The 17,085-nt window shown below is 39.4% G+C and overlaps 2 protein-coding genes and 1 long non-coding RNA gene across 3 annotated transcripts; 1 reads left to right on the top strand and 2 right to left on the bottom strand.

Moving 5' to 3' along the window:
• The first annotated feature begins 596 nt into the window (after positions 1 to 596).
• LOC146659234 (uncharacterized) lies at positions 597 to 5,090 on the top strand. The gene is made up of 10 exons (XM_085423185.1): positions 597 to 897; positions 1,046 to 1,078; positions 1,175 to 1,264; positions 1,676 to 1,747; positions 2,419 to 2,521; positions 2,601 to 2,653; positions 2,761 to 2,839; positions 3,061 to 3,557; positions 3,757 to 3,950; positions 4,059 to 5,090. Exons 1-10 carry the CDS (start codon positions 685 to 687, stop codon positions 4,201 to 4,203), a joined length of 1,479 nt encoding a protein of 492 aa, XP_085279311.1. The 5' UTR covers positions 597 to 684; the 3' UTR covers positions 4,204 to 5,090.
• A 2,353-nt stretch (positions 5,091 to 7,443) lies between these two features.
• LOC146659233 (uncharacterized) lies at positions 7,444 to 11,177 on the bottom strand. Its single transcript, XR_014913787.1, has 6 exons — positions 10,947 to 11,177; positions 9,334 to 10,243; positions 8,969 to 9,065; positions 8,485 to 8,595; positions 7,870 to 8,036; positions 7,444 to 7,537 (listed from the first exon to the last, which is right to left on the bottom strand). It is a non-coding gene; the product is annotated as an uncharacterized LOC146659233 (long non-coding RNA).
• Positions 11,178 to 11,431: 254 nt separating this feature from the next.
• foxj2 (forkhead box J2) lies at positions 11,432 to 17,060 on the bottom strand. The gene is made up of 10 exons (XM_085423178.1): positions 16,716 to 17,060; positions 16,037 to 16,402; positions 15,850 to 15,924; positions 15,658 to 15,750; positions 14,927 to 15,085; positions 14,337 to 14,838; positions 14,086 to 14,247; positions 13,892 to 13,993; positions 12,390 to 12,725; positions 11,432 to 12,072 (listed from the first exon to the last, which is right to left on the bottom strand). The coding sequence occupies exons 2-10, from the start codon at positions 16,358 to 16,360 to the stop codon at positions 11,960 to 11,962; spliced, it is 1,866 nt and encodes a 621-aa protein (XP_085279304.1). The 5' UTR covers positions 16,361 to 16,402; positions 16,716 to 17,060; the 3' UTR covers positions 11,432 to 11,959.
• Positions 17,061 to 17,085: the final 25 nt, after the last annotated feature.

Here is a 17,085-nt window from a genome sequence, read left to right as displayed (position 1 = left end):
CTATGAATCAAACTATCACCTGGAAACATAATTAACTGGTCCATAGCTGTGAAACTGGACATGAGTTCTTGATTCTATGGAGATTAACAGTAATCCAGAAATTTACAAATTTGTCCTGGTACATCGCGTAAATGTTGTCCCAGGGACATCGCGTAAATGTTGTCCCTGGGACATCATGTAGAAGTTGCCCTGGGACATCGTGTAGATGTTGTCCCTGGGACATCGTGTAAATGTTGTCCCTGGGACATCGTGTAAATGTTGTCCCTGGGACATCGTGTAAATGTTGTCCCTGGGACATCGTGTAAATGTTGTCCCAGGGACATCGTGTAAATGTTGTCCCAGGGACATCGTGTAGATGTTGTCCCTGGGACATCGTGTGATAGCTTGTAAATAATGGAATGAAAATTATTGATTGTTATTAACTTGTGAAAAAGAAGTGTAACAAATCCACATGTTATGTTCTTACACCCTTACAGAAACTGTGACTCCTTCACAATGTCAGGTAAATGTCAACTCATGTTGAATAATCAACCAATCAAGCCTTTTATTATCACATGCAATGTTACACGTACAACTGCAATGAAAATTTCACTCCCTTCTGACCATACATATATTGCTTAAACATCACATTGGGAAGACAGGTCGGAAACAGTTAGGAAGGTCAGAAAACAATTTAATTAATAGATGAGGGGAGAGGAGGAGAAAAAAGAACTACAACCAGACAAAGCTCCTAGAAGACTGAAATGGATGATGGTTGCAGCATGCAAAAAGAAAATGATATCTGTTGACTACAGCATATGCTTTCTCACAGATTACCTTGTGGGAGTAGCTGGACCAAACTCTATTGGTATTTCAAGTTTGAAATCCCTGTTTGACCAGACTAACATTTCAGATGAGGTACCTCTTGACATAAAAATCCTTTTATGTTGTCATAAAACTAATGTTAAATTCTGCTTTAAATACACTTTATTGTACAATTTACTTAATGAATCGTGTTCCTTAGTTCTGTTTTTATTTATATGTATTTATTTATTTGTTTTATAAGGTAATAGATGGCCTAATCTATTTGCAGTGTGAGGTATGTTGAAAAGCTTGTTTGATCATAATGACATAGCATGTTTACGTTTTTTGTAATGTATTTGAAAACATAGGTGTATTTATGTTATTTTTATAGAATTTCCCTCACATTTATCCAATACCAAGCCAAATCACTGGAAAAATTTTGGATGGGTCCACAAGAGCACAAAGTGCATACTTTTTGAAGGTATGACTTGGACTGTGGTAACTATGTTCTTATCACAAAGGGTTTATAAGTTGACACTATAAACAAACAGCATTTTCCAAAATTGAAGCCTTGTCAGAAGAACCTGAAAAATACCTTTCTGAAACCTTTTCTGTGTAAAGACTTGTTCAAAAGCAATGCACACAGATTAAAACATTTCTGTCTTGGCCAACTGATAAAGAACACCAAAAATTGAGTGGTACGTGTTGAGTCTGTGGTCTTGATTTGTTTCGTACACACTATAGAAATTAATTAATGTAAACCAAAAATGACACTTTCTATATGTTTGTGTATCTGCAGAATTAATTACAAGTCTCACCTGACAAGCTTTTGCAGTTTTGCAGTGTCATTCTTGACAGAAAAACATACTTGTCACATTCTTTTTATTTCCAGAAAAACATCTTTCAGATGTATGAGAAATTGATTGGAGCCTGTCTGGAAAACGGCAGCCACTGGACCTTGTTTGTAAGTTGCACAGATTTTGCACTCTCTCTAGTGCATGATACTTTTCAGTGTCCCTCATTAGGAAAGCTCAAGGCCCAAGCCTACCATATCCATCTTTTTACAAAACAGTTTTGTGACATACCCAAGAGGACCATAGTCTATATGAATTCATTTGGCGAGTCGGAGGTCAGAAAAAGTGCGGTGTTGAAAAACTGGAGGTAATTAATTAACATATTTAACATAACATATTTAATTTAATTGAAATCATTACCGAACGTGGTTATTGATTTCTCTATATGCTTTTTATTTGTAATAACTGCGATCTCTCAGCTCATTTGCTTCAGCAAGAGGCTGCGCTGGAGAGTGGACATGTTGTCACATGTGAGCCACCCACATCAACAGGATGGGAACTCATGTGGAGTGCATGTCATAATGGTACTGAAAACTATAGCTTTAATCTATATAAGTAATGTTTACATTTTTGCCTATTCAGTTTTTAAAGCCTTAGAGGCAGGATGGTAAAATCTAAATTTTTTTTGTAGATTGAACCATTTCAGCAGTAATGCTTTGCTTTGGTTGCTCTGTTTTTTGTTTTTTTTTTTCTCGGGGGGTTAAAAACAAACAAACATTTCTTTGTTAATCTAATTCTTTTTGTTCTTTTTTTTTTTTTTTTCTTCTTCGTCAATTATTAGTTTGCCCAATCTCTCATTGACGGTAAAACACAAGTGGAGGAGTACAACACTGAAATCACAAAGCTCAGGTCCCGACTTTGCCACTACTTATTTTCCTCAATAGGTAAAGATAAAATTAGCTGCCTTCTTTTTCTCTAACATTGGAAAATGTAACTTGTACTTAAACAAATTATATTTTGCAGATCGAACTAGGAAGTGCAGTCAGTGCTGGTGTGTGATTGCAGCCAAAGACCGGGTACACTATGACATGTCCTTAGCCATATAGATTGTTTATATAATGGACTTTGTTCATTTGTTTTTTGTTTGTTTATTTCTTCTTCTTTTTTTTTTTTTAATTCACAGGTGCAGTGCCAGAAATGTGGTGCATACAAGCACATGCGTTGTTCAAAGTCTGTTTGTGGCATCTGTATCTTCTGTGAGAGTAAGTCACAATATAACTAAACAATGTCCAAAAATGTTTAAAGTGAAATTTTTTTTCGTAATTTTGCCTTTGCACACCAGGACTGTGTAATTAAAGTGGACGTTTCAAGATCCAGTTTTTACACAAAACTATTTTAGACATAACTGTGTCGTATTGTGGGGATTTCCCTTCACAATTAAATTGATATAGTGCTGTTTATATCATTCTTCTTTATGTAACAGCACAGTGCAGCACAGCAGAGGGAAAGGAGTTGTGCAGCATAGTGGGTGGCTATACAGGAGGAGCAATAGAAGTAGCCAGTGAAGAATGTCATCAGGGAAAGCATCAGGCAGCGAATGACAAAGGAAAAGTTCCTAAGGGAGAGAACATCTGCAGCAAATCGACAAGTAACAGTGAGATAGGAAGACTGACAGTCAGAGATGAAGGTACACAGACTGAAAGAGATGAAGGTACACAGACTGAAGACAACGAAAAAGAAGCAGAAGTATACGGCACAAGTCTGAGTACAGATAATGCTGCTGCTGATGATGTTGACAGGATCGATGCAGATACAGAATTCCAAACTGATTCAGAAGGAACTAGTACAGTTTACAGAGTGCATGGTCGCTTATCTGTACCAAGCTCAAAAAAGAAAACCTACACAATAACAGAAGACGAGATCAAGCGCAGAATCAACGCAGAGAACATGTCAGTTCATGTTTTCAGAGGTTTGATTGGGGTAGGTATACATTTCGTGATTTTGATGTCACCTGAAATAAATCCGGGTTACTCGTATCAATAAAGTGACAATGTGGCTGGAAATTGTGCATTTGCTGCAACATATACACAATTACACCATGTAAACAAAAGCATTTAACTTTGTGCGCGTGTGTGTGTCTCTCTCTGCTCTTTTGGTGTTTGCACTTTTTCTTTTTTAGGGCCGTAAAGCCAAACTGCCCGCAATGATTCTTGACAGGCCTAAGAAGGCCAAAACTAAAGTAACAGTGTTTAGTGTTCTGAGTGAAGAGGAGGCTGGGGAGCTAGCCCTCGGGTTTGCCGGAAGATCGGCCTGCGATGTCACAACAGACATGGTCTGTAAAGGCATCGACCATTCAAGTGCTGATATGACAAAGTAAGTTAGTAAAACAATATGAAAGTTGTATCTTTTTTGGTATTATTTGTCATTTCCCCGTATTTGGGTTATTGGTGTAACATTGTTAATCTTACTTTCTAATAACAGACAGACTCTTCTCAAAATCCAACACAATCTTAAACATGAGCTGACTGATTCCTCAACCTTCAGTTTGCTGACACACACCTTTGGCCCCGCTGCACTGGATTCTGTCATTTCATTCCTGTGTGAAAAACTTGATCTTGTCTCTTAAATAATGAAACCTTTTGTGTCAGGGGTAGACATTTGTTCAAACACAAGTAAGAGAAATGAGACAACTGCAGACCGACTCAGAGAGTAATTAGAAAACGTGCGCACGGGTGAATGTCTCTGAGAAGACACACACACTGAGCGCAGGCTTGGTTCTTTATTTATAGTGAAAGTAAGTTACATAGTACTTCCTCTTTTAACTGAAAAGGGAGAGGTCAGGCATTATCTCAGCTTATCTGACCTTGCACACATACTGAAAATAACAATGCAGAAGTATATCATGCTTATCTGACATCACACACTAAGGTAAGGAATGCATTATGTTCTCTTTAACAATAAGCTTGGTTATGTGAAAATATATGAACACACAAAATATAAGGCATACTTGGTTAGAATATAAGGCACACTTGATTATATTGTATTATAGAGATTTGGTTATAATGTATAATGTAGAAAATCTCTAACATTTTGTGACTTTTGTTTGTTCTGTAAATCAGAATCTTGAAAATTGTTCATTGTTGTTCTAAGTTTGTGTTAACTATTTGGCAAAAATGATTGGTTCCTAATCCAAACAGCATAATGACTGTTCTAACACATATCTTAAAAATGCTACAAAGAAAGAAAATTATCACGTTTCAATATGAATGTAATTGTGTCACACTCGGTTTGTAGTAGCTTTCCTGTTTTATTTTGAGTTTTGGTATGTTTACACTGTTATTTTTATTTCCCGTGTGTTCGTCTTCCCTTATTAGTTTTACTGTATTTAATTAGTCTGATTTAATAACTTATAATTATTTACTTTCCAGTGTGTATATATGCTCCTCGTTTGGATTATTGTTTGTTTGAGTTCTGCCTGTCTTTTCTATTAAAGATTTGGACTTTTGGACTATTAGTGGACCTCGTAGGTTTTTATTCTGTTCAATTGGTAATTGACTGGGTTTAATTTAGTGGCCTGGAAAACAGGCCGGAGGGGTCTGGTCATTTTAACCCCCTAAGACCCGAAATCTTCCATGGCATGCATTTTTAATTTCTCTTTGATATTTGGGCCGATTGGAACCCGATGAATGTAAAAAGAAAGAATTACCAGGTTTTGTTTTTTTTACCTAATTTTTGTTTCTGAGAAAAATGAGAGCCACATATGAGGACATTAATTTGAAATTGCGATAGAACAGTTGCAGTATAATGTCCTCATAACTGTATATCAGGCACTTGTTGATCAAGATTTAGTATTTTGGTCTAAATAACCCAAAATGTGATGTCCACATGTGTGGACGCCAGGCTGGAGTAAAGTGTTAGAGCTATTTATACCTATGTAAACTTTTATACACTGGTTTTTACCTGTCTTGTTTCAGAAAGGTTTAAAAGGGTGATGTCCACAGTTTATTTGTTTATTTATTTGTTTGAATTCAACATATTTTATTAAAGTAATTGAGCTTGAACACAGAAAAAACTGAATCAAATAATCATAAAATCAAATCACTTGCACTATACTGAAGTCTAATCTACTCTGAGCTAATGCCGGTTTCCAACACTAATGATCGGGTGAAGGAGAGAGATGAGGGTGTGCACGGCCACTGGTGCTCTTATCCCTGTTCTTTGTGATACAATCCAACAGGAAAGCAGTCAAACCCTTGGACATTAGCCAAGTTAACGTTCACAAATATATACACACAGAGGAACTCTGAGCCCCAATGTCAGCATTAGCACAAACATGCCACTTCATACCAAATCTCAGTGTGAGGTCAGGTGTTAGTCTCATTCCATTATTCTGGCTATATTTTCTTACTCATTACTATTAAACTTATACTTAAGACTAACTATTAACAAAATCACACCCCAATAACTCTGTTATTACACTTTGTATTTAATCATAAAAAGGCTGGCTGTTGAAACCTTTTACTTCTATTTTGTATGAGCCAGGATTCTCAACAGCTGATACTCTATGTCCAAAAAGTGACAGGTATCGTTTTATGGAGCAAAAAACTTAAGAGCGCATATTTTATAAATAATACCAACAATTACAAATGCAGACCTTTAATAGTTATAAGTAATCCTTTATTTATAATGCATAGCAATATAAAAATAGTAACATATGAAAATATTACAATGGGCACAGATGAATTTGTATCAAAAACAGCAACCAAGCCAAAGTAATGAATAACACACATAAATAACAACTGCTTGAGAGACCAAACAATTTCTTTTCATCTGTTCCTTGGCAGAAAGTTAAGACAGCTATTCAGCTTTAGGTTTCAATAAACAGAAGTAATGGATGCAGTCCCTTTGAAATGTCACACAAAAGTCTACTTGTGCATATACTTAGCTTTAACTCTTCTCTTTTTTGTTTTGTATTCCAAAAGGTTTTCATTTTCTCCATAGGATGTCTCTCTTTCAGTGGTTATCGACTGTTCACATTCATTTTCAGACTGCTGGAATGTCGATGCTGGCCGAACGTTTCTTGCTAGAATACAATGGCCTAATTTTGCGTGCATTATCTGTCGTCTTTATTTCGTACTGGCATATACTTTTGCCTACTTGTTTTGTTTTTAAGACATTTGTATGCAGTTCATCTATCATTGCAGTAATACCCTCTGGAATGAATGCCCACTGTTTAACTGTGTCTAAAACAGCATTTAGTTTTCCAACTGCATCTTCTGTGCATTTTTTGTCTGTGCTTTCAACTACAGGAGTGTCATTCAAAGTTGATAGAGGACTTTTCAGAGAGTTTTTCATTTGTTTAAAATGGCTACAAGCCACCTTCAGGCAAGCACATGTGTTATAGTGAGAGAACGTACAACAAGTGCACTGAAGTGTTTCAGCCGATGCAAAAAAACACAGATTTCCAAACAAACTTGGCATTTTTATCACTTTCAAGTCCTCACAGTGTACAAAGTAATGCCTTTCTTTCACTGCAATTCTTGCCAAGGTCTGTTTCCATGTTTGGATAGATGTCATTGTCAGCCTCTGCTAATTTTGCAAGTAACACTAGATGCTTGCAAAGAAGTCCTCGTAAGCCATATGTACAGTTGCAGTAGGACTCAACAGGGCAGACATCATACACCATGTCTTCTCTTGACTCAGATGGGACTTGATATGCATTAACTCGATGGCTGTTCTTGACTGTAATTTTAAGAGCCCAACCACTTTCCATCAGTCTTGAAGCAGAGTCTGAAACTTGAGACAAGGTGTCAGCAAACCTGTTTTTCATGCGGCCCACATCTTGCAGGGTTTTTATGACTGAGAAGTAGTCAGCCTTCCCTAGGAGCACTTCAATCAGATCATCCAGACGCCTATTCTTGTAGCCAGATAAAAACTGGTATTTCAGGCGGTGGAAAAATCTGAAAAACAGTTATTTGAAATGATTAGTAACTGTAATTGAAGGAATTTAAAGTTTTAATCAAGACTGTATTATTTTTTAAAAAATTGGAATACCTATTGCGCACGTCTTTTATAAAGGAATGCTCTGTGCCGGTTTAGCTGATTTAGGCAAATCCACCTACTCTGTTTTTTGTTGTGATAACATAAAAAACGCTGCTAGAATTTAAAGGATTTGCCTAAAACCTGTTCTGGCAATGACATGACGAACCTACTCAGTTTAGCCTCTTGGATTAAAGCATAATATCTTTTTTTCAGCAATACAATTGAATGAGGTCAAAATAATAAATCATACCTTTCAATCACATTGTTTGTTTCAGAACGAGCGTGACTGAAGCGACGGCCGTAGTCACACCACATGTGGCCAATGCCTTCCCAGTGCTTCTGAAAATACTGGCACACCAAAGGGTATTGCTTAAATGTCTGGCAGAACTCTGCTGATGTGGCTTTAAAGTCGTCCTCCTAAGAGAATTGGATGCAACAGAATATATTTCAATCCATTTAACAGACCTATTGAAATCTTTAATATTATGTATTGAAGCCCTTTTCCTTTTATTGAATAACATTAAGAATTTTAAGTTATTAATAATATGTCGTGTTTTTGTATTAAGAAGCAATTATTTCTTCCCTTACAATGGCTAAGAAGGAACACTAAACCTATAAGCATATTTGGTTTCAGCATCTGTCTGTGAAAGAATCCCACTCACAAGTTCTACTGCACAGTGGGTGACACAATGATGTTCTGCACAGCTTAAGTACTTGTTTTGATAAGCAAGATAAGAAGCCAGTTTTAGAAATTGTTTCAAAAATCTATTTTGTATCTCTCTGTAACTTTTTTTAGCAACTGAAAGTTATTATGCTCTTAGTGTAATCAAGAAATCAAAATGTGAAATAGATAAATTACACTTACAGATGTGCAAGCTTTCAGCTTACAAAAGAAAGAAATGATTTAATTTCTCTTTTGGGTGTTAGAAAGCCCATGGACCCCGGACTCTGATTTTGAAAGCCATCGATTAACAGCCTGTGAATGTAAGAGAAAAAAAGTTAATCTGGAGAGAGAGACAGAGGAGCAGCTGTACAAAAAGCATAAAAGAAAGCTGACGTCCAAAAATAACTTTGTCACTCACTGGACAAGAGGACCTGTGCATTACAGAAATCAACCAGGCAAACATATTTTTAAATGTCAAAAAGAGCTTTGGGAAGCAGCCACCAGAAGATGAGTGCACTGTGGTCTTAAATGGATGGACATAGTCACTCAACATTTTATCCCTTTATATTCATTAACCTGAGTAGGTGAATATCACAATGAGGCAAATCATAACAACAGGACCCTGTTGTAAAAATGTGTTTCAGGTGCATCTTAGACAACGTGAAAAGAAAACAATGTGGTTTACCTGCAAGACATGGTACCAGCATAGAAGGATAGCTGACTCTGGAAAAACCTTCTGCAAAGCATTTATTTCCACAAAGTCTTTGTCAACCATAAATGCTCTACAGAAAAAAAGAAAACACTAAATGAGATTAAACAGTATGAAAATGTTTTTGCTATCTCAAAGCACCACTTCAATGCCAAATTAAACATTTCAACTCACAAGTAGATGTATAAAATACTGCATACAGCCTATAGGAATAACTTTAACAACTGGAAAGGAAAGTTTTTTGCAGCCCATGCTGCAGCTATAGCATTAGATTCTGGCATGTTATAACTTTTTTGAAAAGGAATTATTTCAAAATTAATAGCTGTCAATGTATTATTTACCTCGGGGAAGTTGGGAAATGCTCACAAACTATTCCAAGAACAGTTTCCAGGGTTTTCTGACTTTCGTTGCTGACAATAGCATAGGCCACAGGGACTCCATGCCCATGATCATCTCTTACAACAAGTGTGAATAAGGGAAATGAATACTGGTTAACGCAGTGCGTGGTGTCAACAAATACTAACTGTTTTGCATAGTTCTCCATGTTTGATTTCATTACAGGTGTCTGCAAAACAATCATTAGTTCTTGGTCAGATGTGTATGGTTGATAGAAGAGAACATGTTCTTGATGTTTTCCATTAAGTAAGGTATGTACACTTTGACTGTCTCCACAGTTAAAGTGCTTCTTCCTCATCATGCAGGTTCTAACACTGTCAATGTCACGTGGTGTGACAAAATGCTCTCTGTTGTGAAGATCTCTGTGTCCATGTTCTTTGGCCCATTTATGACATTCGGTTAGTATGATGGCTGGCTTAGTTCCAAGGGAAAGCAGTTCCTCAATCTTCCTCCTCAAATCACTGGAAATATTGTTGAAATGTGCGTCTTTTGGGTCCGAAGGATCATGCCCATCATGCTTATCATATGTATGCTGCACGATGACTGTGTGGTCTTTCCAACATTTGAGTACTTTAAATGAAACATAGGCCTTACAGCCCACTGCTCTGTAGCTGTTTCGACTTTTTTCCCCAGCTCTGATGCAGTTGAATTTGTAATAGTCTCTTTTCCTGTCTTTACCTGAGGCAACATTTAAACATTTATAATGTCCATGAAGGGTTAATGAGTTCAATTTTTCTAACACAACACTGAATGGGTCCTCCTGGCATTGTGACACATGCACACAAAGTTGTGTGTCTTTTCCAGTTCTTTTTTTTTCGTCATTCAGAACACTTCTTCTAATTATATCGTCCATTTCTGGTGGAAAAATAACGAAGGTTTAATTAGTCAATATTCATTAATTCATTTTAACTTGTTTTGGGGGTTTTTGCAATACAATGTAAATATTAAATATAATATTAAAAAAATATATATATAAAATAATATAAAACAAACAGGGGCTAAAAGAAGCTAAACTTTCATATGGTATGTCTCTGGCAACTTTAACATGATGTCCCAGGGACAACATCTACACGATGTCCCAGGGCAACTTCTACATGATGTCCCAGGGACAACATTTACGCGATGTCCCAGGGACAACATTTACGCGATGTCCCAGGGACAACATTTACGCGATGTCCCAGGGACAACATCTACGCGATGTCCCTGGGACAAATTTGTAAATTTCTGGATTACTGTTAATCTCCATAGAATCAAGAACTCATGTCCAGTTTCACAGCTATGGACCAGTTAATTATGTTTCCAGGTGATAGTTTGATTCATAGATTCAGCACACAACCATAAGTCTAGGCCTTTTAGTCCAGATTCTCTTCACTTATGTTTGTAAAATGATCAGGGAAGCTACTGCAATTTTGCCTGACCCAACCCCCGGGCCACGAAACACCCAAAAAGTTGGGGAACGCTGGTCTAGAGAACACTGGTTAGCTAATGCTGTCGTCAAGTAGCCTATCGCTAGCAAACAAACAGCAAGCCAAGTGAGGAACATATGTATAATGCTTACCGTTTATTAAAGGAAAGTATCCTAAATTGACTTCAAATTCGGCGGACAGGCGAATTGACTTCAAATTCGGCGGACAGGCGGCGGTTTTTCGCTTCTTCACTTGTATTTCGAAATACTCGAAGGCGGGTATTTCGAAGTCGCAAAGGAATGACGTCACAAGAAGGTGATTGGTCACTTGCAATGTTGAACCTGGAACAACATTAATTATGATGATGTGGGAACAATGCTGACACGAGGAAATCAGATCGTCCGAGGTTTTCGGACCAATTTTGTGTTCTCCATTCTTTAAGCACCGGTTTGAGCACCGTTTAAGCACCGGCACTGTTTCAAAAGTACCGGTTTGGCACTGGTATCGGATAAAACCTAAACGATACCCATCCCTATCTGTGACAGGCAGCAAGTAACAAAGAGCCTAAAGATGCAACTTAAATTGAGTTCTTTATAAGTTATGTGTAGGCAACACTGGTTCATCCCTTGAGTTTGGTGTCTTTTTAATGATTTAAAGGTCAGTGTTAAGTAGCTAAACCAAAAACAAAAAAAACATTCCTCTGAAAATGGTCAGGTACAAGGACTTGGCTGAAAACGAGTTATCAAAAACAAAAAAAAAGCAGCCAATGTCCAAAGAAAAGCTCTGAAAGACCTTCAGAAATCTTGGAGAACTACTGCTCAGGAGCACTTTTACAAAAGCCTGGCTCCTTGGAAGAAAAACATAAAAAGATGAGGTGAGGCTCAAGACCTTTACACAGTTCTGTGTTTTACAATCCAATAGACACCAGCCTCCCAACTACCTACATAGGATATGCTAAACAAACAGTATTACAGCATATGAATTTGAGTAATATTGAAAAAATAACTATTTGAACCTCGGGGGGCATTCAGTCATATGTGACAAACTCGATCCCATACTTGCTGTCAGAGAAGCTTTAAACATGTACAACAGAGTGAGACAGCTTCTGCAAAGAGTAGAGTATTTTCTCAAAAACATTTTGGGGTTTCCACACAGAGCGAGAGGGTCAAACAATCAGAGAGTCCCAGTCAAAGTCGTCCTGGATCTCCTCACTGTTGCTGTGCAGATTCTTTAGTGGGGGACGCTGTCGTGGCGTCATCGGCTGAGGATGAATCCCAGCTGAGAAGGAAAAAAAAAGAGGACACATGGACTGAGTATATAACAAGAAGGAAGTGAGAGAATGTCAAATCATATTTTTCTATCTAAACAACTTCTTTTAAACAGACAAAACCTGCTGTCCAGATTTATAACAATTTCTGTTCAATCTTAGGAGAAAAACTGTTTTTAATTCAGTGTTTCCATAAATAGCTCTCATAGCAGAAAAATGTCACTGATCTGGAAGATTATTCTAAAACAGGCTTGGGGAAAATATGAACCCATCCTGTCTTATTTCATAAAAGTAAAGAAGAAAATATGTTTTTAAGTCCAGGTCTCACCGGCTGTGCTTGCAGGCTGTGTTAGCTGTGGTCTCTGAAGACCTGGTCCCTGCATGGGCAGAGCCCGCCGCGGTGGTTGTGCACCATTGGCAGGGGGAGCTATTGAAGAGTAGGGAAGGGGTGAGGGCTGAGTGAGGCTGGAGAGGGTAGGGGGTGGGTTGAAGTTAAAGGCTGGTAAGGGTTGAGGGGCACCAGGGGCTACAGGGGAGTTATTCCCAGGGGTGATCATGCCTTTCTGAGTGAAGAAGCGGTTCAGAGAGTCGCAGAGGGAAGTGAAGACCGCCGGGTCCAGAGCCCAGTCGCAGAGCTCTGCCTGTCTCATGCTCTGAACAAGGTCTGCAAATATAAAATGAAACAGCAGATCAGAGCACGAAGGTCCAGTCTGTGGCTTTTTAAGAACAATATGAAACATCACAGGTCTTTCTTTACAAAATACAGAAAAGCTTTCAATGGATTGGATTGATTGTTTAGTGTGCATGATGTGCTTGTCTAACTTCTAAAGAGTCAGGCCGCCCAAATGACAATAAAAACACTGGAGGAATATAGCTACGACAACTCTTGTTTCTTGGCTTAATAATAACTTGCACACAGTCTGCAGACAGCCATTTTTCACAGCAGCCATTTAACATGAAACAGCCTTTCAGTCAGGTTGAAGTCTGACTGAACCTTGGTTCTTCATTCATAAGCTGAGTTGTCATGTTCTTTTTAGAGGGAAGACTCTTTCTCCTGGCAGCTCTTCTAAACAAGCCATACTTGTTCAGTGTTTTTCAGATTTTACAGCCGTGAACTTTAACATTTAACATCCTGAGGCCAGTAGAGCCTGAGATGTAGTTCTCAGAGTTCTTGAGTCTTGCACCTGGGGGGGGGGGGGGGGGGGAGGGGATTTGCTGGGACATCCACTTCTTGGAAGTTTGTGAGATTGACTGAATGTTTGATTAGGATCAGTTAATCAAGTGTATTTGATTAAAAGTGTAGGGATGATATTTATCCTATGGAAGTTGTAAATGTGTGCATGGTTTTTCAGAGGACTCTTTGCAATCTTTTGTTTTCCTGCCAATGTACGTAGCACTGAAACATGTCTGTGTTTAACCACTATTTCATGTAAATGGTCGCAGTGAAAGAGGACTGTAATCTAGGACAATAATTACTTTTACTAATCAGCTGATCATTTCTGAAAAATTGCCTAATCTCCTTTTTATAGGCCTGCTGTGAAATCTTCTAACTGCTCGCTTTATGTAGCCATCACTCCAAAATACAAAACTAAATACTTCAGTGTTACATGTGACAAAGATAAAGGTGAAACCAGAAAAGACTAAATAAATAATAATAATAATAATGATTAAATTAAATGATGAATTAATGATCAAAATGACTGAATTCCAATCACTCTATTAACTGGCTGATTAAACATTTTTACCCATGTCCTCACGACTCTAAACTCCACAGATCTATGAACCCTGATGATTGATTAATGTGCCCATTTAAACAAGAACAAAACAGACCTGGGTGACCAGTGAGGTCTATGTTTGCCCAGTCTAAGTTGCTGGCAATGCGGAAACTCTCCTTCAGAGAATCTGGGTTACTGAACCAGTCAGCTGGCACCGCTACAAGTGGAAGGCAAGAAGGCAACTTTAGAAGCATTGAACTTTTATACAGTTTATGCATTTCTGGTTTGAGAAAGTCGCATGAGACTTACTTAATTGTGAAATGCGCTCAGTGTCGGCAGGATGTGCAGCTGGTGCAGCCAATGCAGGTGGTGCAATTTGTGCGGTTGCAGGATGGGGGGACATGGGTAGCAGAGTTGGAGTGTGAAGTGGGGTAATGTCATTATTTGGGATCACCAGGGGAACTATATCCGCTGGAAAGAAAAGAGGCAATTCCTTCAATCCATCTATGCAGAATCTAAACTGTACAGTGTCAAAACACAGATACACACATGCCACTTACACTGCGAGCCTCCCCTCTCGCGCACTGTCCTGAACAGAGACTTGAAAGACGCATACAGATCAAGTAAGTTGAGCTCGTCAAAGGTGAAACGCAGCAAGGGATCAGTAGGGGGGTTTACTGAAACGACGGGAGGGGCGACGGCTGATGATGGGACAGTCAGTTCGGATGAGTGATTGGGTCCCGAGACGATGCAAATGGGAACAGCTGTCGGATCAGGCGCGCAGGAGAAAGCGGGAACAGACACAGGGTCTGAAGTCACAGGAAAAGACAGCGCAGCGTCAGAGAAGGAGGGAGCAGCTGGAGACGCTGTAGACATGTTGGCAGGAGCCAGAGGTGTAGCAGAAGCAGGGGGGATGGAGAAAGTGGGGCCAGGTGGGTGAGAAGGTGGGAAAGAAGTGATGGATGACATAGGGGCTGCAGGTGGGAGCACCGCTGATGGCGAGACGGATGGATGAGGGACAGGGAGACTGGAGACAGAGGTGGGCATGTAGGGAGATGGTTGCTGTAAAGATAAGAATAAGGTGTTATGAAGAGCAAGGTGTTGTTTAATTAAAGTAAACCTTATAAAAGGAGTGAGAAAGTGACTGTACTTTGCATGGGGGAGGAGAGAGGGAGGCAGACTGTGGTGACTGCTGCTGGATGCCTCCAAGTGACTCTGAGTTAAAGAGCTGTTGGTCTGTGTGTGAAGCTGATTGAGGCTGACGAGGAGAGAGCCCCGTCTCTGCTTTTAGTTCCTGCAGTTGAGGAACCTGTAACAGCACAGCATAAATACTTTCAACAGCAACAAAAAAAAAAGTTGTCAATATCCTGCAGGCTAATATATATATTAAATGTTAAATAAGACTGAGCACCTCCACTACAGCCAGAAATTACCTCCTTTCAAAAAAAAAAAACCAACTCCCTTTTGGCTCTCAGCTTTTATCAAAAAAGAAAGTTTGCTCAGTCTAATCTTAAAACTAGAGATGCTGTTTGTCTCCTAAATCCAAACTGGGAGTTGGCTCCACTGGGGAGGGGCCCGGAAGCTGAACTTTTAAAGACCCGGGGAAGCACATTGGTACACTTCTTTTCATAGGACGTAGCCATACCAAAACTGATATCTTAGTCCATCTTAATGTTCTCACACATTGCAAATAATGGCATAATTAGAAAAATGTGGCGGTTTTAATAATCTGCCACATGCTTGAGGTTTGGTTAAGAGTTTTAAGCGTTAATGGGCTATAATTTACATCTGTGTTTGCACTTTATGTGGTCTCATTATGTATTTGACAGGTGGAGAATAAAGGTTTGTCACAAAAAAACACCCCGAAAACCAAAAACATACATCCTCTCTCTCCTCGTCCTCTTCAGGATAGGAACGTTTAGGTGCCCTCACTTGATGTCCGTCTGAAGGTCCATCCATTGTCCAATAGGAACCCTGGAAAGACACCACAGGTTTGTGAACTCATGCTCTTTTTTTTAAACAGTCATCAATCTCAAATGATGAAAACTCCAACAGTAGGTAGAAGTAACTCACCTTGCCAGGGTCGTTCTGCGGTCGAGGAACTTTCCTGAAGCATTTATTAAGGGACAGATTGTGTCGAATGGAATTCTGTTGGGAATGACATGTGTCAGGAATGTCCAGTAAAGCAGATGTTACACTGATTACACTTTAGTGACATATTATTACTGCTCGCCCACACTGATAATATGTTGTAGCTTACTTTCCATCCGCGGCCCGCCCGGCTGTAGTAGGGGAAAGTGTCACTGATCCAGGTGTAAATGTCATTTAAACTCAGTTTCCTCTCAGGTGCAGCGGCTATTGCCATGGCGATTAGAGTAGCATAGCTGTGAGGGGGTTTCCCTTTACAGTTAGAAGGGGAGGGGTCCGGCACTGAGGGTAGAAAGTCTCCTTTCTCCCTCCCTCTGTCTTTTTTCTTTTCCTTCTCCCCTCCTCCTCCTCTCTCTTTCCCAGAGCGCAGGCTGCTGATTCCCAGCTGGGGCAACCAGTCAATACTGGTAAGACTGGAGTCCAAGTCAGAGGACATTTTTCAGTTTTAGTTTGTTTTGTTTTTTTCTCAGTCCAGGCTCTGAAGGATCAGAAGAGAAAGTACTGGATCAACAAGTCTTTTTACATTTTGCTTACTCTGAATATAGTAGGCAGTCAAAACACTGAGCACTCCCACAGAGGATTTCCCTCTGCCTGTAACTGTGTCAGCAGTCCTGTTCCTGTACTTCCCAACTAGCGTCTATTACACACCAGTAAGTTCAGACAGAAGACACTTTGTGCTGCTCGGGAAACTTTCCACTCACCAGCAAAGCCATAGCATGACTATAGGTACATATGTTTGCCAATTCCAACTACTTGTGTTGTTTTCTGAGAAGGAAGAATGACTTACTTACCTCTGTATGGTCACTCGAGGCCCAAGGCCTTCAGAAGTGTTAATGGCTTATGTTGTCATCAGCTGTGCACAGCTGCTAACAAACTGCTGTACGTCCTCTCCTTCAGGTCTCTGTCCTCAGCATGTCGGTCCCCGCAGGGCTGCAGTCATACCTTCGGCTAGTGAAAGTTTGTGTAACTTTGGAGAAATATACACACAAAAAACTTATCCGACAGCTTCCTTTTTCGCTCTCCCTCCCTCTCTTTGCTTCCCCTCCCTTTCTGGTTTACCAGAATTACGTCACTCACTCCTCCTCCTGCGTGATATCACTCTATGCACCGCCTCTGGGAGCTGGTTCCACCTCTTTACTCTTTCACCAGCCTTTTCTCTGC

Source organism: Rhamphochromis longiceps, linkage group LG11, assembly GCF_057381845.1.
Source record: "Rhamphochromis longiceps isolate RC_006_pf linkage group LG11, R_longiceps_female_GT1.1, whole genome shotgun sequence".
NCBI lineage: Eukaryota > Metazoa > Chordata > Actinopteri > Cichliformes > Cichlidae > Rhamphochromis > Rhamphochromis longiceps.
The sequence above is the reverse complement of the archived record's forward strand: the minus strand, read 5'-3'. Positions and strand labels throughout refer to the sequence as shown.